The 26,931-nt window shown below is 42.1% G+C and overlaps 1 protein-coding gene across 2 annotated transcripts in view; it reads right to left on the bottom strand.

Moving 5' to 3' along the window:
• Positions 1-6,365: 6,365 nt before the first annotated feature.
• Positions 6,366-26,931, bottom strand: part of LOC306783491 (neuropilin-2-like) — an 88,849-nt gene continuing 68,283 nt past the window's right edge. The window contains exons 14-18 of one of the 2 annotated variants that reach the window (XM_079277161.1): positions 24,279-24,547; positions 23,857-23,953; positions 21,396-21,428; positions 11,053-11,115; positions 6,366-9,865 (exon numbers count right to left, since the gene is read on the bottom strand). In XM_079277161.1, coding sequence (XP_079133287.1) covers positions 9,537-9,865; positions 11,053-11,115; positions 21,396-21,428; positions 23,857-23,953; positions 24,279-24,547 — 791 coding nt within the window. In that variant the 3' untranslated portion in view covers positions 6,366-9,536. The remainder of the gene's footprint in view (positions 9,866-11,052; positions 11,116-21,395; positions 21,429-23,856; positions 23,954-24,278; positions 24,548-26,931) is intronic. The other variant, XM_079277162.1, reaches the window with a different exon arrangement.

The following is a 26,931-nucleotide window of genomic DNA, read 5'->3' as shown; positions in this document are numbered from 1 at the left end:
TGCACCACCTTCTCCTCGTCCCTTGTTAAAATGAACATGTCGATGCACATGCATGGACTCACTCAGGGAGTCATCTGTCACTCTCCATCTGGTGATGAATAATACACCAGTCTGTCACCAGTCCAATAAGCACACACTGCCCCGAGCCGCTGGTAAATGCACAACATGGTGAAAACGCAGAAACACACTGCAGGCACTGAGAGGAAACCACACAAATAACCACAAATAACACCCCACACACACACACACACACACACGCACACGCACGCACACGCACACACACACTCGAAATCATGATTGATGTGTTTGGAGCTCTGTTCACATGTGAAGCCATGGGCGCATTATTTGAAAATTAATGATAGAGGACTTTCATCTCTTAGAGAGGTAAAGAGTGCAACACACACACACACACACACACACACACACACACACACACACACACACACACACACACACACACACACACACACACACACACACACAGGAAAAGAGAGGCATTATTAGAAACCTCATGATGACAGACTAGGCTTGCATCATTACTTATTTCTTTCTTTGGTTTTATTATGTGACTTTAAAAAAAAAAGAAAATCACCACTAAAGAAGTGATAACAGTCACTTCATCAAGAAAATCAGCCTTTGTCTGCAGATGCATTTTAGGTCTCATCAGGAATGTTTTAAAGTGTTTCCTGTTACTCGTCAGTAATCGTACAGAATGGAAAAAATGTGTCCAACCTGACTCACACTGCTCCAAATTCTTCTGTCAGACTATTCAGGCTTCACATGCATATGCCTACATACATCACTGAACACCAAGAGGTGTGCTTGGCTACAGGGGTTGTGCAATAAACCTTAAAAGCCACCTTTGAATACACACAATATGGAATGAGGTTGCATCATGTCTGGTGAACATGTGTATCTGTGGACTCATCTTCAACAGAAAGAGTGATAATTCTGCTCTCGTGAATTGATCTCGCTGGTCACATGATGTAAACATCGACCACTTCTCATTCACGACATAATTTCTTTTCTTATCAGCTTTTGATACCTTTTGCTGCTCAGTTTTAGGTGAGCCTCTCCTAATGTGTATCAGCCAGCAAAAGGTGATTACAGATCTCACGTCAACAAACTGATCTCAGGTTGAATTTTCAATTCAGTCCATTAAAACACAACCGTTTATGAAATGTATAACCACGACACAGTTTGCATGTGTGGACCCACACATTGTGCTGATCCCAGTCCTGCTTTTCAAACAAAAGCAGAGACATTTCTTTCTGTTGAGCCCAATGGGACTAACTGTGTGTTCAGACAGAACCTGAGGTGAATTTTAAAGGCAACAGATTGCATTCAAAGTCAACGGAAATTCCAAATGTTCAGACTTTAGCAAAACGTGCACGTATTTATGAATCCACAACAGGAACACAGTCAGTTTATGAGCTGTTTGGTTTGAATAAACACAGACCGCACAGACGTTCCAGAGGTCAGATTTGCACAAATGAAGCCAGGCTCTGAGGCTTGTGTACGCTTGGACTGTCATTTTTAAAAATATCTCACATTTAAGTGTAACTTCACGTAACACTGAACAGCACACTGAGTGAGAGGTTGCTCGGTGGGCAGATCGGGTTTGATCCAACACATATTGACAGGTATGTGTTGGCATGAGCCAGCAGTGAGGTGAAGTTGGCGGTGTGGGGGAGGACAGGGAGTACAACACACAGACAATCTGCTGGAACACACACACACACACACACACACACACACTTGTGCCACCTACCCAGATGAAAGTGTTGGCACTGTGGCAGTCCACTCTGTGGCGCCCTTAGAGGCCCTGATGAGGGTTGTTGTTGCTATTAATAGTATAAGGAGTCAGCAGGAGGCATAACAGTGTGTACTGTACAGTATGTTGTGCATGCTTTTGTGTGGCCTTTGGTTTTACACAAACCACACGCCACACACTTTTGGGGACGTTCTTTCCTGGAGACTTACCCGAACCGTAACTGCTACAAGCCTATTTCTATTCCTATCCTTAACCTAAACCTAACTTTACCCTGTCCTTAAATCAAAATTATCCCCATTTCAGCCCCAAAAAAGTTGGGTCCTCCATGTAATCAGATTGTTGTCCCCACAAGATGGGTAAAATACACACACACACACACACACACACGCTCACTCACTGAGGGGGGAGAAACCGCAGCCTTGGATAGTTTAGGAGTCTCAATGTCAACAACCACCTCTAAAAGCACAAGTGTTTGAGGCTGAGCAGCCGCTTTAGATAAGCTACCGAACGGAGAGACTGATAGCATCACAACAGAATGTGCCTGCTGCACCGGTGACTGATGAAATGTTTTACAAACAAATAAGAGGGATGAAAAAAGGGCAGTGGCAGGCAAGGAAGACACTGATGATAAAATATTTCATAAGAGGCGAGAGCAATGAAGGATTGAGAGAAAGGAAGATGAGATTTTTTAGATTATTCACAGTAAGAGCATGGAGTAGAATATTGAATAAAGTGATTAATGAGGAACGAATGAAAAGAGAGAATAAAAATGGAAGTGAGGACAACAGTTAGGGAACAGGAACAGTTAGGACGGATAAAAAGCAGAGAGGGAGGAATAAAACATGCAAATAAATAGTTAATTATGCAAAACAAACTAGTTTGTCAGGTGAGCCTTGCATCTTTCGAGTAACTTTTTTAATTTGGCAAAAATTCAGGGACGGTTGCCAGCACCTGGCAAACGGCCAACGAATAAAAAAACCCAGAAATGAGAAAGCAATAAACCTTTTTTACTGTGATTAGATTTTCAACAATCTTATTTGTACTGGTGTAGTGGTAAAAAAAAACAAAAAAAAGCTTTTGTCTGATAAAATGTAATTTGATTCAGCAGCATGCAGCCAGTGAGTTCAGGACATTAGGAGAGCAGGACGCTGGAAGCTGCCAAGACCACAAACAGCTCTCACCCAGACGCCCACCCAGGTAGAGGCAGATAAAAAAACAAACACAACAAACATTCATGGATTTTATACAGTCTGTAAAGGAGACATTTTGCACTTAGGTTACTTCATGTTTTTCTACAAATTGAAAAATAAGATTCCGTCAGAGGCTGCACAGCATGCAAATTAAATTCGTAGCTCATTATTTAAAAAACTGCTTTCTAGTCCCGTCCCCTCTATGCTGATATCAGAGCTGCTCTGTTCCCTGGAAATGACATTAGAATAATTTAAAGTTGAGGAATCTGAGGGAATTAGAGGGGAGAGAGAGAGAGAGCAAATGTGGAATATGTGTAAAGACGGAGTGAAAGAAGGCAGAAAAGGGAGAACAGCGAATCAAATATTTGACCAAATTGTTTGCTACACGAATAATTATTCCAGTAAATGATACAATATTGTGGAGGGAAGGAAAAAAGTTGCAAACCAGCAAGGTAGCTATCGTGAGGAAGGCGAGAAGAAAGAATAGGGAAAAGAGGCTATTGTGCTGTTTGCATCATATCGGTTCCACTTAGTCGTTTGTGTCTCAGCTGCAGGCAGAATATCACATCTATGCTGACAACGAAAATATAATGCAGATAATCAAATCGACTGTTCTTCTGTAAAACCAACAGTGCGACTTTGCTCACACAAATTAATGTGAACACACACACACACACACACAAACACTCATATTCATTATTTTATTTCCAACCTCAGTGAGGCCAGATGTTGAAATATTTCATGCAAATGCAAAGTTTCTACTCATTAGATTTATTTCATTGGGGTTGTTGTTAGTGTGGTGACACCCATTATGCAAATGTAATATTTGTGGTTGACATTATATTAGGAGTAATCGTTCATAATAGAGTAACTCAACAGTTAATGCGTTTGCCTAACAGCGAGAAAGGCACCGTACCCACAGTCCTAGACGTTCTATTGGAGTTGCCTCTCTCCCATTGCATTATTGACCCGAGGCAGGTATGGATTCATAATACACACACACACACACACACACACACACACACACACGCACACACACACACACACACAAACAAGCCAAGTCTCTGCCACAGCAGTAGCAGCTTTGTACAGCACAGGATTTGTTTGCCTATAGCTGTCGATGCTACTGCTGAGGATAACAGCCTTCTAATGAGTACCAGACTTATCACATTCATGAGAGGCTGCCTGACGGTTAATGTGGGAGCTGTGTGCATCTGGTTGTGTGCGTTATGAAAGACAGAGAGGCAGGAATGGAAAGAGTGGCGGGCAGGCTGCAAGAGGGCATTCGCCGTCATAACTTCTAAATTAAAGTGCTGATCAGTTTGAGATTAACTGGTTTAAAATGATTGAATAAACACATTATTACCGTTCAATCTCTGTGTTTTCTTTTTACCATAATATAAATTGTCTACAACTTTTCGTTTGTGTGTGAGCGAAGAGTGATTTGTGCTGCAGAGAGTGAAAGAATCTGTGTCAGTAGGTTACACTCTCAGCAAAAGTCAAGCACAAGAGACCTGTCTGAAGTGTGCGTTTGCATCTACAGACTGACACGCTTGAGCTCGTGTGAGCCCGCGTTAAACTGCGTTCAGGATCTGGGAAGATGAGATCTGGAGCACGTCATTGTGCGAATGCAAATTATGGAACGGCTGCTACCCTGAAATTCTGGGGTATTGAAAACATTTGCTCATCCTCTAGGGGAGGGGAGATTGTAAAAAAGAAAAAACGCAGCGAAAGCTGCTGAATTTCTACTCTGAAATTAATCTGTGCCTGGATCTATTGGTCTGTTGAGGCACCGGTTTGAGCCTTGAGTTGGCTGATGTGCGGAGACTCCTTCCCTCGTGAAAGCTGGTTGCAGAAATGTTGTTGCATCTGTTCGTGTGTGCATCCACATCTGTGTGTACAATTGTGTGTTTTCATGTCAGAGGAAGCGTGAGAACCGGGTCGGTCTCCTGGGGAGAAGGGTAACAGTGAGATGAAGGAGCGATGAATAAATGAGGGCAGGAGTGATGAGAAAAAAAACAAGAGGAAAGAGGTGAAGAAATGCTGATGCGGAGAAATCACTGATAAGAGCTTTCTACGCTAATTAGAGGACTAAAAGCAAACTAGCATTATGCAGTTACAGACAATTCGGATGCATTGTAACGTCAGCCTGTCTGGAGGTATTTAGGACTTAGAAATGTTTGAATCTTTTCCCACTGTTGTTTCATATAAACTACTGCTTTCCAGCTACTCCTTGAATGTGTTGATTCATACACACACACACACACACACACACACATACACTATGTTTAACGTCAACAACAACCATAAGTTATCCCAACATGTCATCATTTTTGCTCCATCACTTTTCTCGCTTTTTCAACTCTTAAGATAAATGAGTTGAGTGGGTGACACATTTCCTACTTTGATCTTGCAGCTAGTCTCCACCAGGACGGGTGCTTGGGTTTGTGTGTTGCAGTGGGTACGTGTTAATTAGGAGCAAGCTTTCAAGCAAGCTCGATTAAATGAAGAGTCTTTGATCCTTCATGCTTTGGCCTCTCATGGGTACAAATACCAGAACACCCCTTAGATAGAGAGGGAGAGGGAGAGAGAGAGAGAGAGAGAGAGAGAGACAGAGAGAGAGAGAGAGAGAGAGAGAGAGACTATATACTATACTGTCTTTTTTATGACATTCTATACTATGACTTTTTATGACATTCTATGCTATGACTTTTATGACATTCTATACTATGACTTTTTATGACATTCTATGCTATAACTTTTATGACATTCTATACTATGACTTTGTATGACATACTACACTAACCCAGCCATGACCAAAGTCTATTCCAGCACCCAGTCTGTTCCTGGTTAATGTCGAGTGGCAGGAACATAAGATGAATGAAATATGACTTAAGGCTAACCCAGCAAAGAGAAGTCGGTGACTGTTGCGCCCAAATCTTTGGAAAGAACTGGTTCCATCCTGGCATCCCGGATTGGGCAGCACTTGACAGCATGACGAGGACTCCAGCGGGACGAGAGGAGATGGACCGAGATGGACCGCGCTGCTGTTTACATTCCTTCTCATGCAATTACTAAATGCACGACTGCTACTGTTTTTCTTCAGTCATGCTTCTCTTGTATAGCAAATAGACGAACCCTGTGACGCATACTGCCAATAAATTATCATTATAGTCATATCTCTTGAAGAGCTTTTTATCACTTTTTATGACATACTATATTTCATGACTTTGTAGTGACATACTATACTGACTTTGTTAATTCATCAATTAAAAATACAACATATTAACATTTGAATGTAATGCTATACAATTACTTTCTTGACATTTTTATGACACAATATACCATGACTTTTTTAATGAAAACACCCAGAACCAAATCACTTATTATTTAGCCTTTATTAAATAATAATAACATTAAAAAAGAAATTCTTCTGTACAAAGTCTACAAACAACAGTTTTAGTTATCTGACCAGTGCCGCAGGTGTGCGTGTATGTCTCAATATAGTGTGCATTTGCCTGTGTGTGTGTGGGTGTGTTTCAGGGTGTATATGTGTGTATCCATCGAGACAGAAGAGGTAATGCTATCTTGACTTCCAGAAGGTCAGAAGGTAAAAGTGTGAGAGAGAGAGAAATAGAGAGAGACATAATAAGCTCCAAGGCACTTGGAAAATGGTCCAATGAAAACGCAGTTTGGACAAAAACAACCCTCCATCTCTCTCTCTCCATTGTTCTCTCCCTTATCTCTCCTTCTATGATCATCTTTCAACACCTTTTAATAACCCCCCCCCCCCTATTATATTTTTTAATTTCATCCCAATGCTTCTCCTGGCTATATCCATGCATGCCCTCAGACAAGGAGAGATGACAGAAAGGCAGAAAGAGAGATGGAGCAACAACAAATGTGACTTAGATTCAGTAAACGCAAAAATTACTTTCTGTGATTGACCATCTGCTGTGGCCGAGCAGGGTGAGAAAGAAAAGCACGAAGCCGACAGGACAGCATCTGGTCCTCCAATTACAGTTTCTAAGATGTCTGTCTAGGTCACTGACTCTCCCTTACTATCCGTCTCTTGTATTGTGTCTTTGTTTGTCGTTCACTCCGAGTCGTGGTTGTGTTTCTCTCTATGTCACATTCCACCTGACAGTCTCATTAGATGTTTGTTCATCTTATTGGTCTGTAGCCACAATGCAACAGTCTCCCATGATTTACATTCATACGTACAGAGTACGTACTTTCAGACGTACAAAATTAGTATTAAAGCGGATTGAAGTTTGTTTTTTAAGTCAGTGTTGACTAATTTTTCACCTCGGACGAAAATCTTTCCAAAACTTTTACAAATCGCTTTGAGTTGTCTTACCATGACCATAAAAACTCAAAATATGTTTTAGTTGTCAAAAGTGTTGAGCTGCAGATATGCTTAAGTTATATGTTGATATTTTACTTTTTGTAGGCACTAAAGGTAGAGCTTTCTAGAAAACAAAAAGTTACATTTACACATTGTGTGTATCTTTGAAGAAATGTGTTGAATCCATTTCCTTCCTCATGAAAAAAACAATTTCAAAGCCATTTTTCCCCTCACGAATAAATAAAAATTCTTGCTAGCTTGCGGTCTTCTTCTCCTTCGCTTTTTCATGGCATGTAACCGCTGCCAACTGTTCATCACTGGAATAGTGTGAAACCATGTTGCTGCATGCTTGTGTGCATGCATCAGATACTAGCAAAATGGAAATGTTGCTCAGTAGCGCTACTAGTGGTCAAAAGCTCCACGGGGTACCTTTAAGTTTCCACCAAAAAGCTGAAGTCAAATGGTGACACATGAATGTAACTGTTGGGAGAAAGCTGCATAATGCCAAAATGTTTGATGTTTGTTGGATAAATGATGAGACTTCTGCTGCATGTTAACATATTCTCTCTCTCTCTCTCTCTCTCTGCATGTGTCTCCTCCTGTTCGTCAGTCTCTCCAGCAGCACTGGCACTCCTCGATGGCTGTCCTCCGATACAGCGTATACTGCAGTTTAGCTTAAGGCTCGATTGTGTGTCCAAGAAAGTCAACGGTATTTCCACTCTCCTCCTTTAGTCATCCCTTCTTCTTCTTCTTCTGTTTTCTTTTAAGCGTGCTTCATTCAGAGGGGTGACGCCACGAGCGGCGGGTAAAAGGCAGGGTGATCCATCACTCAGTCCGTTCGCCACCCTGCCTCTTTTAACACTTGTTCTGACCCCCTGTGCACATACACAGCTCTTTGGCAATCCATAGGTTGCAATAAAACAATCACTGACATTTTGTTCACACAGTGTCTGTCCATCATTTGGGCATCATACAGTCTCAAAAGCAAAAAAATATAGATATATACCAAAGACAAACCCTATAATACTGAATCTAAAGCACGACTCCATAACAGCATGTTAGATTTAGATAAATCTCTGATTTTCTGTCTTCCATCTTCCTTTACCTTTCCTCTACTCTTTTAAAAGACTGATCATCTATAGTGGAAAATGTGTGAAAATGGAAAAGGGCTGAAGTAACAATTAAGACCATGAAGTCCAACACAATGCTAAAGAAAGTCTAAAAATGGCGTAAGAGCTCTACAGGGCGGCTACGAACTGAAGCTGGCATTTCTTTAACTTTTTTTTTTCCCCCAGACACAAGTCTAAAACATAACAAAAACAGTCACCATTACTCTTCTATGCCACTGGTTTCACAAAGCGCAGACAAAGGAGCAAGCGAGTGCCATGTGGCATTAATGGACATTTGAAAGTCCCAGAACTCATATCGAAAACTTTCAGAAACAAAACAAAAAGAAAATGTCCTTTTTCATCCTCTTTTTCTTCTTCACCTTTAGAAATCTAGATTCATTCGAGTCACAGGTACCCACATTAAATGGTCCACTGGTGCTGAAGTCTTCACCAACAGTCAGAAGCTGGAGGTTTTTTTTTTTTTGTATTTCAGCATGCCGTCTCTATTGGCCACATTCAAATTCAAGCCGATGAGGACAAAATGACTTCTGCAAAGTAGTTAATGGAATTCTCTTCTTCATTAAGAATTCCATTACCAACATTTTTACCAAACACCCCAGACTGTGCCGTCATTTGTGGTCCAAATGTCTAGATTGTCAAGGGTGCTGTCGTCTTTCTCCTCGCTTCATTGCAGTGGCGGGGGTTTGTTATATTCTGTGGTAGATCTGTCATTCATATTCATTCCTTCATTCATTCACAGGCGTTTTATCGAGCAGGCTCTCTCCTGCAGGCGGAGGAGATGTGGTACTGTGGGAAGGGGGGGAACTGGGGTCAGGTGTTCCCCCAGTTTAGGCCTCATAGCATGTGGGGGATATCAATGTCACAAGTTCCCACTGGCACACAAATAGGGGGAACTCCGGGATGAATGTTACCCCTTTTAGACATCAGAGCAGGATATTAGGAAAGTTGACACTGGGGAAGGAAATAACAGATAGTGCTTCCTTTTTGTGTTTTCTTTGTCCAAACCGAGAACAGAACAAATTGACTTCTGCAGGAGCTCACGGGACGTGTCTTTCCCCCCCCCCCATCGTTCTCTCGAATTCTCCTCCTCGTCTTCATGCCTCTGAGCAGCACCTCTGCTGGTTTATCTTCACTTTATGCTTAATCCCGTCGTACAACTCAAAGTTGTAGTTCTCCAGTGTCGTGGAGGAGCGCGAGGAAAGGCCGCTGTAGGAGCACGTGCAGTAGAGGAGCAGTCCTGCGCAAACGGCACCCATCAGCACGCCCAGCGAGCTCATCACGATGATGGTGAGGAGGATGGGGTCCAGCGTGTACAGCCAGGCGTTGTCCTTGTCTTTGTCTGACACCAGGGTGACGGAGGAGGGGTCCACATCAGAGGAGGAGGGGGTCGAGAAGGAGGACGGCCAACCTGGGAAGACATAGTCTGGAGACGAAACAGGAAACTTTAGAGAAAATATCTGAACATAATTAAGTTTCAGAGCAATATACTGTCATTTACTACAGATACTGGTCAATGTTAAAATTGTAATGTAACGGTAGCACAAGCTGAGAAGAGTCAGAAAGTCAGAACTGACTCTTTAATGTCACTTATACAGCAATGTCTATCGTAAATTAGCTAGCATTAGCCACAATAGGCTACTGCTTATTCCACACTCAGTCAGGCTGCAGCAGCAAATCCCTTGAGTGTAGTGAAGTGAGCAAGGGTGCGTTTTACTGCTTATGGATCACGTTTTCAACGTTGGATGGAAGGACTGTGGTTTTTCTTCCTTCAACAGTCGCATCGCCTCGCTTTAAGAATTCAACTGTATCGGAGGCAAATACCCCGACGTCATGGCCGATTTATTCAAGAACAGCTAATTCTGTTACCCCGGTTGTTATTGTTGACTTCATAAGTTTGGAAACATAATGCAATGAATTACTTTTAAGGTGCTCTCCGGTGTGTCTTGTGTGTGTTGAAGTGTGCACATCTAGCTGGCATAAGCGATCAGGCTAATCCACTTAATGAATGTATACACATGAACAAGCCAATCCGCAATTAGGCACTGCATTTAGAGTGTTTCATGGCAGAACACAGTACACACACACACACACACACACACACACACATAGATAGAGACACACAGCGGAAAGCAATAAACAGACAGTAAACAGACTTGTTTCGTGAGGTAAAGGCTGAGTACTCTTCTTGTATCTGTCAAGGGGCTGGGAGAAACAAGGGATAATAACACATACATGTGGACACACACACACACACACACACACACAGGCGCATTACATACGCGGAAAGTAAACCGTGATTGTTACAGACAGATGTTTTCTAGGTGCCCAGGAGGAAGGTGTCTGTCTCACTTTGTCTGCCACAGAACATGAAAGAGGAGAGGAAACACACGCCAACATGCCAACATGCACACACACACGCACACACACACCAGAGGTTGTCTGTCACTGTTGCCACAGGCTTTTTTCTTGTGGAATCACAAGTAAAAGGAAGAGCCATGGGCATGCCTCTGCTTTAAGAGCTATTTCTCTGGTATTTGAGTGAGGCTTGTAAAACGGCCAGTGCAGCCTCGGGCTGAGACGACAGGGAGAGAAGGGGACTTCAAACCTCACCTCCATTGTTGGGGGGCTTGTGGTTGTAAACATGATCGTTTCCAAAATCCATAGGCCTGGGATCTGTTAAAAAGATCAGAAGAGAACAGTATTAATCTCAAACATCCAGTCAAGCCAGAGCTACTCAAGAGTCCACAACATGTTGTGATACCATCACTCCATCCCTTATGTTGTCAGCTCACAAGCTACATTTGTAGATGGAAATCAAACTACACAAACAGCTGAAAGAGTTCAAAGAGTGAGGGATCTTGTTCAGACTGTGAAGATATCAGGCAAGAGATCGCCTACAGTTTAAACCGTGTTATTTATTTATTTAGAGAGAGAGAGAGAGAGAGAGACAGAGCGAGAGACCGAATGGTGAAAAAAAGATACCCACAACCGCTTCATAGAAAAATATCACTTTTATTACCTTCACATTCCCCACAATATATTTTCTTTTTATTCCAAGACCATGAAATTCAACAAGCTAAAATACCACATTCTATTTCTGAGGCAGGCCGAAGTGCAAGGCTTTAAAGGGTCTGGAAGCTCAACTCAGTTTTTATTCAAGGCAAATTATATTACAATCCTCAGGAAAAAAAGAGCAATATCTGAGCAGCTGATAATCATTTATTGCTGCGGCAAAGCAACCAAAAATGTATTATGGAGTGAAACCGTAATAGATATTTCAAGGACATGAGGTGAAAAACTAATTTAGTTGATATGAAAAAAAGATACGGAGCCTCATTTCCTCAGTTAGATAAGGTCAATTTTTTCTATGAGACAATTTTAACATGTGGCATCCAGACTTAGAGAGAGTATTGGAAGTTCGTAAAGGCTGTTTATAGAAGACCTAAGTCTTCTATAAACAGCCTTTACGAACTTCCAATACTCTCCCGTCTGTAAATGATAAGAGGTGAATACTTTTAAATGAGACCTGCTATCTGTGAAATGAAGATATCTGCTCATGTGTTAAATATGAGGTAATTTCCTTGAAGTTCAAAAAGTGAATCAATGAAATCTTTAATTGTTTAAAATTGACCCAAAGCTGGCTTCCAAACCCAATTAGAGAATAAACTGAATAAATTACAGCAACCAATAAACCCTACGCTGAATGGAGCGTATTCATTCTCCGATGTTGATGGTTGTTGGGAATTTGATTATTTAATTATTTGATTGTGGGATTGAGCATGTGTGCCTCTGGGTTTTGTATGTTTCTCCGGAGTTCAATATTTAATTTGCTTTAAGTGCACAACCGCAAAATCCAGCGCAAGTCAAACAGACAATCGTAAAGTTGAGGTCTTTCTTTCACAGAGGCAGAGAGGAAATACATCAATGAGGAGGCTGCAGCCAGGGATGAACGTTTAAGCAGTTTACCACTTCAAGGCTGGTTTTGTTGAGCTTGAATCTAAACGAGTCACAGTTTGAATTTAAAACTCGTTCAAGTTCATCCCCCTGCTGAGGCCATGTTCCAGAAAGGCCAGTCTGTGCTGCAGCCAACAGATTTACATGAAGAAAGGTCTTTCTGATCAGCAAAAAAACCTCAATTATTTGAACAAGAAATCAAAGAACAATAACATCATCGATTCATTTGATTAAAAATGACATCATCAAGGTAGGTTTTACTAAATAAATCGCACTTTACCCCTAAAATGTGAGATTTCACATCACCGAAATTGAGGGCGAAAGGGGAGAAATGAGAACAAAGGAGCACACGCCTGGAAAACTTCAACATGTCTTCAAATGTTTGTCTGAACCACCCAACTAAATAAAACAATGCTGTAATGTTATTATATATATTTAAAAAATGCTGTTACTGTGCACAGTAACACCTGTTTAGCTGAATATGGCTAATCCCAGTCGTCACACTGTAAATTACATTATCTTCTGGAACTCTTACTGAAATGCACTCGCCATGTAAGACTGCACTTAGTGTAGTACATGCACATGGAAGCATCGAATCAGTCTTCTGGTAAATGTGTACGGTCTCACAACAGACCCTCAGGGCTCGAACTTATCCTTTCTCACAGTTAACGAAACATTAAATCAACGGGAGGAAAGCAAAAGAAGCAGGATAAAGCAAAGACAGATGCTCGGACAGTCTTTGGACGACTGTTGAACACTTTCTAATGATCCTGGCTTAAAGCCCGAAGGCTAGGATCCTGAGAAGAATCATCACGCGGATCTGAAAGGAGATTAAAACTCCCTGTAGCCCCATTTTATCTCCACTCTCCAATTAGCAAAGACAGGAAAAAAAAGAGGGCTTTTTTTTTTAATTCAGGAAAAGACATGGATGGCTCTTTGGCACCATACGCTGTTCCAGTGGGGGCCCGAGGACCTGTTAGAGTGCTTTCACTCGTAATATTTCTCCAGGAGCAGAGAAGGAGGAGGGCAGAAAAAAAAGAAAGGCCTGAGGGCTAGAAATGCTTACCGCAGGGTTTTATGAATGCAATAAGCTCCATTAACTAATTAGAACTATTAAAGGGCTTCAAAGTAGTCTGTGATGGAGAAGGGAGAGGGAGGTTGATTTAAAAGCGCTGCGTGAAGAGACGCCAGCGCATTTTCCAAATCTTGCAAAAAGTTTGATGGAAAGAGAGAGAGAGAGAGAGAGAATGAAAGAGAAAAGTGCACGGGTAGCACAACATAAATACAGTCATATATCATTTCTCTGTTTTGAATTTCGGACCTGCATTGATTGGGTTACAGCGCAGGGCCGCTACAGTGAGTCATGTGATGTGTAAATCATGCACAAGTCGATTGAAATGGAAGGGAGAGGGATACGAAAGCATAATATAACGAAAATACTTGTTGACTCAAGCACAAAACCACATTTTCCGAGACACAATTTGATGGAACAAGTCAATATGGAGAGCTGCAGGTTTGTGTTTGTTAGATTGTGTGCGTGCAGTGAGTTTAATGTGCGTCTCCATCACACTGTCCATTCTGCCAAAAGACTTCTTTCATCTGCGTTTGTGTTTGAAACAACCTGCCCTCCCTCCTCCAAGTCTTTCCCTCCTTCAATCCAAACTGCAACCTGCCTCCCTGTCAGCCTTCCTCTCGGAGCAAAAGAAAAATCTATCTTTAGAAAGTATAGAGAGCAGGTTTTTTTTTTTTTCAAAACTTCTTTCATCTTCCTCCATCTCTGGGCGCATTCTTTGGAGGGAAAGGGGGCTCGCTTAACGGGCCCTGCTCCTCTGAGAGATGTTGCTCTCCTCCTTTTCTGCCTCTCATTTTCTCTCCAGTGTTTTTTTTTTTTTACTGGAAGGATTTGCAACGAAGGGAAGGAGTAGAATAGGAACAGGCGGGTTTTGATAAAAAAAAGGCTGGGGGATTCGAGCATGAACAAAAAAATGGTGCGGGGGGGGGGGGGGGGGGGGGGTAGCACACAACATAAAATGGTGAGCTGCTGAGAATCCCAGGAAATAAGCACCACAGTGGTGCGCCCGGTTTCACAGACGTGGATTTGACTGGAAGTTGACACTGGGCTTTTCAAACCAAAACCAAGCAAATTAAATGACACTTTTTTTTAACATCATCTGAATCAATATCCCACAACAGCTTGAAGCTGGACGCTTTAAATGAAGTACAAACATTTTTTTGTTGCAAAATGGCTTCAACATAAGTAACGTTGTTAAGATCATCTCAGTGAACACAATCAACATAAATACATGTGTCCGACCGTTGCATTGAAACAATAGTCAGCGAGTAGAAAATAAATCAACATTGTATAACTATTATACACCAGAAGCACATGTAGGCATCCTGTTACATGTAATTGCAAAGACAGAAGTTCTATTTAATGAAAACCAGTAGAGCACTCAACGTATAAGTTTCTATTAAGATTCACAGTAAATGTAAGAAATTGTAACAAATCATCAAATACTTCAATAAATCATCATCGAGCAGCAGAAAGGTGCTATTGTTACTCTCAACATTGCAAAACATCGTAAACACATCTGCGTAATATAAAAACACACATAAGGTGAGACGGATGATTCAGAAAACATCTGCGTGACGGTAGTGCTGCACTGGAATCCGTCTTATTTGACATTTCATAGGAAATGAAATGATACAAATAAATGGCCGGTGATCCTGGATCAGTGTTTTTTTTTTAAAACCCTTCATAAGTAAGCAGCTCTTTCCCACAGCATTTGTTTGGTCTCACCTGTTGAATAGAAGCCAAACTGAGCAGCCAAGTGGACCACATTGTCAGGTCACCAGGCTAATATGCAAAACATTCAGATTTTCACAAATTATTGATTTGTCATCGGATGACACGCAAAAAAGATCGAACAGAAAATATTTAAACTTGCACAGACTTGAAAGAAAAGTAAGACTGCGTCTTTAGATACTCGACACATATGATTTTTGATTTGTTTCATTCATCCGGTCTGTGTGTGTGCGCGGGACATACAACGATGTTTGATTTGAACATTAACAGACAGGCATTGGATTATTTATATGATCAAGGCAAAACTGTATGGAGTCCATTCATACTCCGATTTGACACTGAGGCACCACCTCGTTCTGGAGGCGAAGAGGTAAGAGTTTTAAAGCACATTTTTAAGAAAGGCATATCAGCATGTTTTGAAGAATGCACTCGGGGTAACACGCCAGACTCAATTATTAGACGCTGAAAAGTTTTTAAGTGTCCGTGCATATGCGTATGAGCCTTTTGAGCCTTTGTGTGTTGCGATGCCGAGACAGTGTTTTGTTTCTAGGTCTGCAGGATGCGATGTAAGCTGTCTCATCCTATCCCCCCCCCCCCCCCCAGTGTAAACCAGACAGAGAACAGCACAACACTGATTCCCCGTTCACAGACCAAAGGAGACACCCACACTGGATGTGCAGCCGTCTATCTGTCACGGCTGGACGGCAGCACTAATTCTCCCCATTCCCTCTTCCTTCTCTGTTCTTAATCTGTCTCTGTCACTCTCGGTCTCTCAAAGGCTAGTGGACAAACAAACAGCAGCTTCATTCAGACCCAGAGAAATAGACTTCTTTCTTTCTGCAGCACACACTTCTATCTCCCTGTACCTCTGTGTAAATCCCTTCTCTGTCGGACAGAGTATTTGGAGGCAGGCAGTGTCCAAGTTGCAGATCAGAGCAGGGCAGACAGACATTTCCTGCTTTGTAGAAGAAGAAAATATGCTGTTTCAACGCTGCATGTACATATGTTTTGTCCACAGTTTGTTAGGCAGTCTTCATGTCCAGGCTACCAAGTTGGGGTGCAGCTGTAGAAGCCAGTAGGCTCTTAAGTTCATCAAAAAAGTGGCAATGTAATGTTGTTATCAGGCCCTCATCAGCCTTCACAATTGGCAATTAAAGTTCTTTCATCGACTCTCCCCAGCGATGGTGAAGTTCTCACAATTTCCTTCTGCCAGTGGCAGCCCACAAGGAAGTTTAGCAAAGGTGCATGCTGATCAGCTAATTCAATCAGTCATCAGCAACAGGAGCTGCAGTGTCTCTTCTATGTAGATTCTCGTCATGCTGAACACTGCTGTTGATCATGTATTTCAGGGGGTTTTGACACCCTTTAAATCGCTTTGTTTGAACAAAGCATTCTAATAAAATGATATCATTCACATACAGTCCAGTTGTTTTCAACACTGGGAATCACAGCCGTCGTCTTTCTCCAGTCTGATGGTGAGCATGGGGTCAAGAATCGGCCCGGTACCTGGGTACAGGTGGTTTTGGTTCGGGCTCTGGACCAGATTATAGCTGAGGTTTTGGTTCTGGTAGCAGTTTTGGTGACTTGGCTGATTTGGATGCTGGCTGTTGTGGTACATCACTGAATGATGATGACTAGCGCTGGTCTTCTTGGGCGCCCAGTGGTACCGATGGCAGCACAGTGTCACCACCACGGTTACAGTGACCAGCAGCAAGAGGGCAGCACCTCCCGCCAACACATAGTACCAGTAGGCAGGAACGGGCTGCACCGCCACTGTGTCTACTGTGGGCTCCATCCCAGACATGGCACCCCCTGGAGGGCAGGAGGACACATTACTGGTTGGCACTACGGACGAGGGAGGCAGGCATGCAGACCCAATTGGAGAGTCAAAAGCTGTCGAATTGACTGTTCTCGAAACCCCTCCCCCAAACAGTGATTGTTAAATCATAGCTTAGCAACCTTTACTCTGCATCTGTCAAGCTTTAGATTTCTGCATGTGCTGAAATCAAGTGTGTTATTTTGTAGCCCTTCCAAAACCTACGAGTAAACAAATAAGGAATGGATTAAACACAGTGTTTATCTGCGCTATCGTAAGATGCAATCCATAGCATGTCTCGCTAACTAGCTTAGCAACAAGGATTGATTTCATAGCTTACTGGCACATCATTACCTAGGTACCTAAAACTAAACTACTAGCTTAGTTTGTGGGGTTTCAAACATACTGTGTATGGTTACGTTAGAATGTCTGACTTTACATTTTGCTCTTTGTAATACTAGGATTGTCTTCTGCACGGATGCAGCTTTGATTCGCTAACGAGCAATAGCTGATCAAATCTGCCACCTCAGCCGGTAGAACTAATGACAGCCAGCGAGAAATGAGAAGACTGCTTTTGTCTCCCTCCGGCTAAAATCAAAAAGCTATTGTTTCAGAAAGTACGAAGGATTTCAAGTGTTAACTCTGCCATTGTTTTGTAAATTGCATACATGTTGGGCGAGGATGAAATGCTTGACAGGCCTAACAGTAACTAAGGGGGGTGGCATTCAGGGAATGGTCAATTACTGCAGCAGTGAGCTGCAATCATGTCTCTTGCTGTTATTCAACTAAACACAATATATAAGATCTACTGCAGGCAACACAACTTCCAGATGTAGCTCACTTTCTCAACATTTAAACACCCAACTGCATACTCCAAGTCATCTTCAATCTTCATTCTTTATCAAAAAAAAAGTACTGATGCATGTAGATTATGCTGTGTTTTTTGGCTGATGCAAACAACACAACAATTAGCTGCACATTGACAGTAAGAGGCTCATGCGATGCGTTCAGATTCGATCGGAGAATGCAAAGCCTTGATTATGCAGTGACTGGCTGAGTTGGACAAAAGGGTGGGGTGTTAGGTGGTTGTATTCGGCAGGACGCAGCTGCTTTTATCCGGGCGAGATCACATTGAAGGGAGTCGAGTGGAGGGAGAAATAGATGGAGAGGGGAAATCAGAGGGAAATTACAGAAGGGAAGAGGAGGCATTATAGGAAGAAAGAATGGAGTGAAATAGAGAGGGATTGAAGAAAGTGAGGAGAGAGGGGAGGGAGGGGGAGTGAAGGGAGAGAGCTAATCCTGCCATGATATCTTTAATCCTGCATTAGAGGGTTTGTCTGAAACTTCAATACTCTGTCAACTCACCGTGAAAGAAACCCGCTGAGAGAGAGGTTGTGTGGAAGAAAGAAAGACAACGGGAGAGAACGGAAGAAAGATAGAACGTGAAAAAGAAAAGAAAGGTCAAAAGAAAGAGGAAATAGAGGCGGGGAAAGGAAGGAGTAGATGGAGAGGAGCAATAATGAAAGGACAGAGGCAGAAGAGGTGCAGAGACACAGAACCTCAAGGAAACCAGTGAGCTTAATTTTGCCTTTAAAAGAAAAAAAAGAAAAAGAAGTTCAGACGAACTCTTTAAGGGTTTAAAATTGGCTTTGATTGGAAAGCTGTGCTCGAAGCAGCCTGAGCAGAGAGCCTTTGCATCAGTGGATTAAGACACAGATGATTTCTAGGGCTGCAAAAATTGACCGTTACTTTGCTTCTTTTTTTTTCATCCAAAGGGGAACAAAGGGGAAATGTTCTCAAGAGCACCACTCCCAACGTGAGCTAAAAAGTGTGGCTTTCAAGGAACCTTGGTTACTAGAGTTTCTGAATCACTGATCTTTTTCTCATTCAAGGTCTAACACTTTACACATCAACAGCCTTTCCTTATCTGCAATGAGATAAAGTGGAGCTGGAAGTGTGAGAGCTCTCTCGTCAAACTGAAGCCAGAATTAGCTTCTTTTCTGTGTGTGTGTGTGTGTGTGTGTGTGTGTATATATATATATACATGTGTATGTGTAGCACGGTCGGTCAGTGTGCCTCCTTGTTTGCGATGGATACAAAAACCCAACACAGTGGTTCACGTCACACCACAATGAAGCTGCCATCGTACTGTCAGCCGAGGATCACATCAGGCGATAATCACACATCACACTTTACATTTGATCGACAGATCTCCTGAAGTTTCTCCATGAATGTGAGATTTTGGGTCGATTAATTCATTTAATTTAATATATTTTTGGTGGCTTTTGTCCACCGCGCACTCGCCATTTTATAGATGAAGATTATAATAGGATACAATTCAAATACATTGGTTGCTGTAATTAATTCACTGTATTCCTCCTCACACGTCCTCACTATGGATGGAGTCAATCTGACTTCTTGATTTAAATTAATTGAATTAAAATTATCTTCTAACAATTTCCTCTCTATGCCTTCATCACTCAAAATCTTGTTTCAAGCTCCTTCTCACCTGCAGGATTGAGCAAAACCCACAGAACCCTGCTGCCCAGAGCCACAACCCACACACTCATCAAGTATCCACATCAAGACACACACATATAAGTAACAACTGAAACATTTATAGATAAATAGTATGTTAACAATCTATGCAGTAAGTTTTGAATAGAGTTCAACACTTTACTTCTTAGCTGACTTTTCAACAGGCGTCTCAAAGGAGATATTGAATCCCTCTCTCCGGGGCTCAGCCTCGTGAAAACATACGTGTGTGAGAGCTGACACTGTTGTCATGCTGCGAGTCACATGATACCTGCTCAGGATCCAATATTCTAAGCACCCGCAAGCATTAGGTCAAATATTCAGCGTACGAGTCTGGTGAGAAGAGTTTTCTGAGTTTGGCTCTTACTATATTTGGGATTGCTATTCTTGTTTATTATTAAATTGAATGTGGTGAACAAAAACAAAGTGCTGCTCAAGCACCTGACAGTATTCAAAGAATGTTTTTGATCTCTTCACACACTCGGAACACATGGACACTCTCTCTCACACACACACACACACAGCAAAAAACTAAAAATACACACAAATGATAAAAGTCTTGATATACTACTCGGAGTGGTAAAATAAAGTACATATTTATATTTTTTAGGTCCAACTTTGAATAAATTCAGTGTCACTAAGGCGCTGGCTCTTTATAAATCCCCATGTTAATATGTTGTGGGTGTCTAAACAAAAGCAGTCTGGCATTTTAGGTCACAACCCAGACTTTGAAACCAAGCGAACCAGTAGCATAATCTGCCTAAGCCCATTTTATCTGTTTTCAGACTGGCCTATTTAAGGATGAAGGAGGGGGGAAAGGAAAGAGGGGAATAAATGGTGAACAGGGGGGCAGAGGAGAGGAGAAAAAACAAAAAAACAAAAGGCAAGAAAGGGAATGAAAAAGACTGGTTCAGATGAAAGTAGAGAAGCAGAAAGAAGCGGGAGCAAAATATTGAAAAGGGCAGAAAATTGTAATAAGAAGAAGTAGAGACGAAGAGAAGGAAGAAAAGAAGCTCCTCGTATGGCGTTGAATGAAGAGAGAGAGAGAGAGAGATTACATGGTGACAGAAAATCAGGACGGAGGAATGAACGAGGAGCGAATGTGTGCTGATCTCTACAATGAGGAAGTAGTTAGAGTTGGACTGAGTTAAGAACACAGAAGTTCTTTTAGTTTCATTAATAACCAAAGAAAACCACTGGATGGGGACTGTTCAGCCATCACCTCATGATTTTTACCTCTGCTCCTATGTCACCTTTAAATTCATTTAAAATACGAGCAAGTATTTCAGTAATTTGCTGTGCCCACTATAGGCACACTCACTGTGTTGCATACATGTATACCAGTAACAGATCACACACAACGTGTTGCACACCATTATAGACTTGGAGAAGTGCAAACACACCCTGATGTTACTCTGTTGGAATTGCGGCCTGCCAATGTTGTTGTAGTAAATAATCACGTGTAACTATGTGTTTATGTGAGCAGAAAATAGTAATTTTCTCACTGAGGAACAGACCAAACTACACCAAGAATATCAGCCCAGCATGCAGGGAGTCATGCTGAAACAATGCAGTGGATCCATTCCGTCAAGTTGCAACGTTGTTACCGTTATTTGAATAAATGTGGATAAAGTCCACAATCAAAATCCATCAATAAAGGACATATTCTTTGACTAGTTGGAAATGTTATACGTATGTATGTAGTTATATATAAACATTACACATTGTATTTAATCGAGGTCACTCGGGGACAGTGCAGTGCTGCGAGCTGAGCTTAGCAACAAGCAGAAAGCACAGACATTTGGCACAGGAAGTACAAATGGAACAGGAAGTAGGACTTACTGGTTATGCCCGGAGTTAAGGCGGGGAAAGGCTCTGGAAGAAGAGAGGGAAAAAGAAATGTTATTGATGATGGTTGAGAATTAATATGTGTGATAAAGCGCCGAAGGGATAAGGGATGTATTGCACCGCTGTGATATGAATCTCATTCGGTGATTAAAGTTCAGATGATTCGTACGCAGTGTGAGTTCACTGCAGTTTGATACATTTATTTCATTCTAAAGTAGCCCTTTACTAAACTGAAATACAGCACCAAATACATCATGTTCGGGATTTTGCTTAGTCTCGGTGTACGGCGGCATATTTCCATGATTAAATTGACATGGAAAAACTATATTTGTGATGATTGTTAACAGAAATGCATTTCAATGCAGCTGAATCGCAAAACTGCAGGACGCCGCACTTTTTGCGAAGGCACGTGTTTCTCCTTTTTGAGAAAATCAAGAAATATTTGTCGAGTTCCGAGATGATATAGGAGTCTAAAAGCCCATACATCTTCCTGGATCACAGTCATTTTCACAAAATGGAGAGAAAATAAAGAGAGGGAGTCAAAAGGGTGGATTGCATTGGGTTGAAAGACAGCAAGCATGTCGTCCCTGAATGTCTCTCTCTCGCTCTTTGTGTGTCCGTCATTTTTGACTTGCTCTCACTTTCTTTTCTTTGCTGTGTCATTTATGTCTCTCCTTCCTGTGAATGCTCTCTAACTCTCTTTTCCTAAGGTGACACAAGAGGTGTCAACGGCAGAAGAAGAAAGAAGTGGGTGGATGGAAGATAGGGGTGAAAAGAGTGAAGAGAGACGGGAAATAGAGGACTGGGAAGGAAGGGTGGAGGTAAGTTAAAGGGCCATGGGAACAGGGACTGCAATGTACTGCTGTTTATTATTTGCCGGAGGATACGACATCTATTATGAAAGTGAGAGAGAGCGGCACGGAGGGAAAACAAGAGAGAATGGCAGCACAAGTAAAGTAAAGAAGAAAAAAAGATAATATAAGGTGTGAAGGAGTGGGTGATGGACTAATGAGAAAACAATATGAAACGAGAATGGTGGAAACATTGGTGGGAAAAGTAAAAGAGGTAAGAGTAAACATGTGCCCAGATAGAACGGCATAGCGAGAAGCGTCATTCACAGAATGTAGTAACAATCACCTGTCATCTGAGACATCAAACTCAAACCACGGAAATGGTTACAACATTGAAAATCCCAGAGTCACATATAAAATAGTGAAAAAGTTCTTTAAAACGTTAATCTGTTATAGCCACGACACAGAATTATGAGAGAAATTCATTCAGTCGGGGGACTTTTGAGAGACGAATTTAAATACGAATGGTCAAAATTGAAGCAGCAGAGGCCAAGACATCCAGTCTTTTAGTTCCTAGACTCAGACGGAAAATGCAGGATCCTTCAATACCCATAATGCAACATGATAGCTGATCAGAATCAGCTATATTGGCCATGTATGCGTACTCATACATGGAATTTGTCTCCGGTGTCCACTCCGCTCTCAATGTACATACAATACACAATCCTATTCGGTCCGTCCTGCCTGTTAAAGGCTCTAAGTGAGATTACCCTGGTGAAATCATCAATGCTATTGATAAAGCTTCTCCAAAGCCACAGAAGACGTCATACTACTGTTGACACAGGCTAAGAATTCCCCCTCATGGCTTCATGTGTAAAATCGGTAGAATTCCCATTCAAAATATGGTGTCAGTAAAACATACCATAAGCCCAACTGAACAACTGGAGAGCTCGCCGTGATTTTAATGTGGAGGATTTAAATGAAAGAGAAGCTGGGCAGAGATTAGACGGATTAACACCAGGCTCAATTAAACCGGGTTGAAAGTGAAGCAGCTTGAAATGTGGGAAGCCGGTTTACAAGCGTGTGTGTGTGTGTGTGTGTGTCTTCATATGTAACGGTTGTTGATGTAATACAGCGGTGGCAGTTTTACGTCATTATATTGTGTGGTCACATCATGGTAACTATCGCTTGTGTGTAAGAGAGAGAAGAAGAACGACATGAACGCGCACACACGTTCTTTTGATGCTCTGTGGCTCAGCGATGGCCCAGACTGATTGACTGAAAGACAAGGCTAGGGACAGAGCGAGAGAAGGAGAGAGAGAGAGGAGAGAAAGCAGCAGAAGAATCATAACGGGAGGGGTGGGGTTGTATCGAAAAACACTGAAGGAGATAGAGAGAGGGAGATATGAAAGATAGATTAGTATCCATGCCCAAAGGCCGTTTGTGGCCTACTTTCTTTTAATATATATATTTTTTTTCATGTGTGTAAACGAGAAACATTATGAGTTGTTATCCCTTCTCTCTCGCTCCACCGGTCTCCGGTGAGAACATGGTGGTAAAGGAGTCGGGGAATCAGGCAGATAGATCATTGTATGGACAGACGGACTGACCGAATAAAGCTGACGTCGTGATGACCAGGTAGACAGACAGGTGGTGGGACTTACGTGTACACTGCTCCAGCTCGATGCTGCTGCTCATGTGGATGTTATCTATTCTGATGTGGCCTCTGGTCGGGTGATCGAAAAAGCCCTCGAATGCCACCTAGATTATGGAATAAGAGAGATATATTACAATAAGCTTTTCTTTATCAAACACTGTACAATGTAGTGGTCTGTAAAAAGGTGGGGAAACCCACAGTAGGTAATGATGAGCTGTTGCAAACACCAATAGATGTAAAACTATAATATTTTAATCGGAGCGTTCATCTTTCATTCCAGCGTTTTAAGTGTTCCTTAATCATACACTTAATCATCACGTTAACTACACGCTGTGGGCTTCTGTCCCCAGTTATGTGCTGGAAAAACCAATGATAGCACAAAGTAGTAAATGTCGGTGTCCCTGCAGTGAGTTCAAAAACAACACGTACCAGATACTCCTTGGGGCTCTGGGGCAGGATGGTGCGGCCCTCCCTCCAGTGAGGCCCCTGGTCTCCCTTTAGAGCCCACAGCAGCGTCTCCTCCTGGTCGCTGTCCCTCAGCAGGACCCTCAGGCTCCCCTGGGCCTCCCCCTGGAGCTGGTAGTAGAAGAGGAGGCAGAGCGGGCCTCGCTCTGGCCCCACCTCGGGGCTCAGCAGCCGGGCTCGCTTGCGCTGGGTGTGGGCGCCTGCGTCCAGGTGGAGGTAGTTCCCTGAGAAATCTGCAGGAAAGGAAGAGACCGAGAGTTGGCGGATGCTTCATTGTCGTATTATTGCAGGATCAGTGTGTATTGTAGATTCATTACTTGTAACAAATGATACATTCGTGACCTTTAAACTGATTCATCTCCCCTCCCTTTAGCGTGGGGATGTAAGTTCATGGTTTTGCCTGTGCTATTTGCATTTTATTCTTTTAATTGATTCCATTTTAATGACTTTTATGATTTGTGACAGTGCTGCAGCGCAAAGCCGATTCCTCCTCCTCGCTGGTGTAGCAGTGCCAACGTACAGTATGATGTAATAATGCAGTGGAATGTGGGTTCTTAGCGTTTAAGCCATTACCTCCATCATCCTGTGGTACGAGGCTTAAACCGCAAATGAGACTGCCATTTCATCGTGGCCACTAATGGCTATGGATACAAATGAATGCGCATGCATACACACACAGACACACGCACGCACACAATCGTGCTAAACAGCCCGAATCACTCTGAATGCTGACACCTCGTTCTGTTGCTCTCTCCGATTTTGCTACTTAGTCAGCACAGCCATCATACCAACACAGTTACAAAGCTTGCGACCGTATAGCGTATCGCTGTGTGTGTGTGTGTGTGTGCTTCCTCTACACACACTCACTCTATCCGTTTAAAAAAATAAAATCTAATTCACTTCCTTTCTCTCCTCTCAGCTCAAAGAATTGATGGCCAGAGAGCAAAGATGGTAAAGGGAAGGGAGGGAGAGAGAGAAAAAGGGCAGCGCTACAATGCTTTCCCCATCCCAAACAGGACCAAACAGGACCAAACAGGACCAAACAGGACCAAACAGGACCACAAGCATTAGCGTGCTGCTGTGTTGTGGCTGTGTGTCTAGTTTGTCTAATATGGCCGCAGAGTCAAAGCTTTGCTGGAGCTGCACATAGTCTTTTTATCGACAAACAGACGCTGTGTGTGACAACTCATCAGGAGAGAAAGGGAAGAGAAGCTATCTATCTATCTATCTATCTATCTATCTATCTATCTATCTATCTATCTATCTATCTATCTATCTATCTATCTATCTATCTATCTATCTATCTATCTATCTATCTATCTATCTATCTATCTATCTATCTATCTTCACCTCTGTTCTCCCTCAGCTAAGACACAAAGAAAACACTGGACAGATTTCGCAGCACATCACACTGAATGAACAATGGATTTGGGTTGAGGTAACTCTGTTTCTTCACTTCGTGGCAATGAAGAAGGGGACCTCAATTACCGTCGCTCATTAAGTACAGTGAGGGAAAGTTGCAGTGTTTTTCTGTTTCTCCTCGTTTGATCTTGGTGAACGTACAAAGGGAGGGAATTAATGAACAACTCTCCATGGGAGGGAGGGACAGGCAGGGATGTAGAATTGGCTCGGAGGGAGGGAGGGAAATGTGTGTTCCGGTAAGTGTGTGTGCGTTGGTGTCTTTTGCAGTTCATTTGTGGGTATCTTTGTTTGTACGAATCTGTGTGTGTGTGTGTGTGTGTGTGTGAGAGTTTGTCTGTCAGTCAGTGTGTGTGTGTGTGTGTGTACTTGTAAGAGCCTTGTGTGTGACTTTATCATTTTGGATTTATGTAGATGTGTGCAGTATCTATGTGTGTATATTATGAGTGTGTGTAGTTTAAATGTCGAGTTATATTATGCGTATGTAGCATGGGCAAAGAAGTAGTGCAGAAAAAGTGCACGTGTAAACTGCCATACACTTGAGATAACTGCACACAAAGCGTGACAGGGCCATTTCTTGTGTGACACAGATTCTTAACTTAATTGTTTCTGCATTGCTTTTTTCTTCGTCAGCAGTATATAAATGTAATTTCCAGTTGATGTTGGTAATTGCAATTGAAACATGTTTCACTCGCTACTGTCGGTTGTATATTCTACTTAATCTGCGCTTGTTTTTCAGTTTTAATCCTTTTCTTTTACAACTGTTTATGCTTGCTTGTGTGTTTTGGGTAACAGATATTCTCTGTGTTACGTGTTCTTTTTGGTTCATTTGCCGTTTGTCTTTGATTTGTAATAATCTTTGCTTAAATCGGAAAGGACTCACTTTTGCATCCTTGTGTTGCATTATTTCAGCTGATCTTCGTCAACTTTGTGTACAGGTTGTCAAGATAAGATCACAGAAAGAGAAGCTGATTGGTTTATATTTTGTATCTCTGTGACACCTGTTGGATCACATCAAAACAACTCAAAGTGACACAATCAAATAATATATTGGGGTTTCTTTCGATGAAAACCTCCACAGGGTGTAGAATTGCAGTCTTGCCCTATCTGAGATCAAAAGAATAACTTAGGAGCTCCGTTCGGGTCGGATTTTCTCTTTTACAGAAAAGAAACCCCTAAAAGGGCTTTCAGCGACAGG

This window comes from Melanostigma gelatinosum, assembly GCF_949748355.1.
Source record: "Melanostigma gelatinosum genome assembly, chromosome: 10".
In the NCBI taxonomy this organism is placed as follows: domain Eukaryota; kingdom Metazoa; phylum Chordata; class Actinopteri; order Perciformes; family Zoarcidae; genus Melanostigma; species Melanostigma gelatinosum.
The sequence above is the reverse complement of the archived record's forward strand: the minus strand, read 5'-3'. Positions and strand labels throughout refer to the sequence as shown.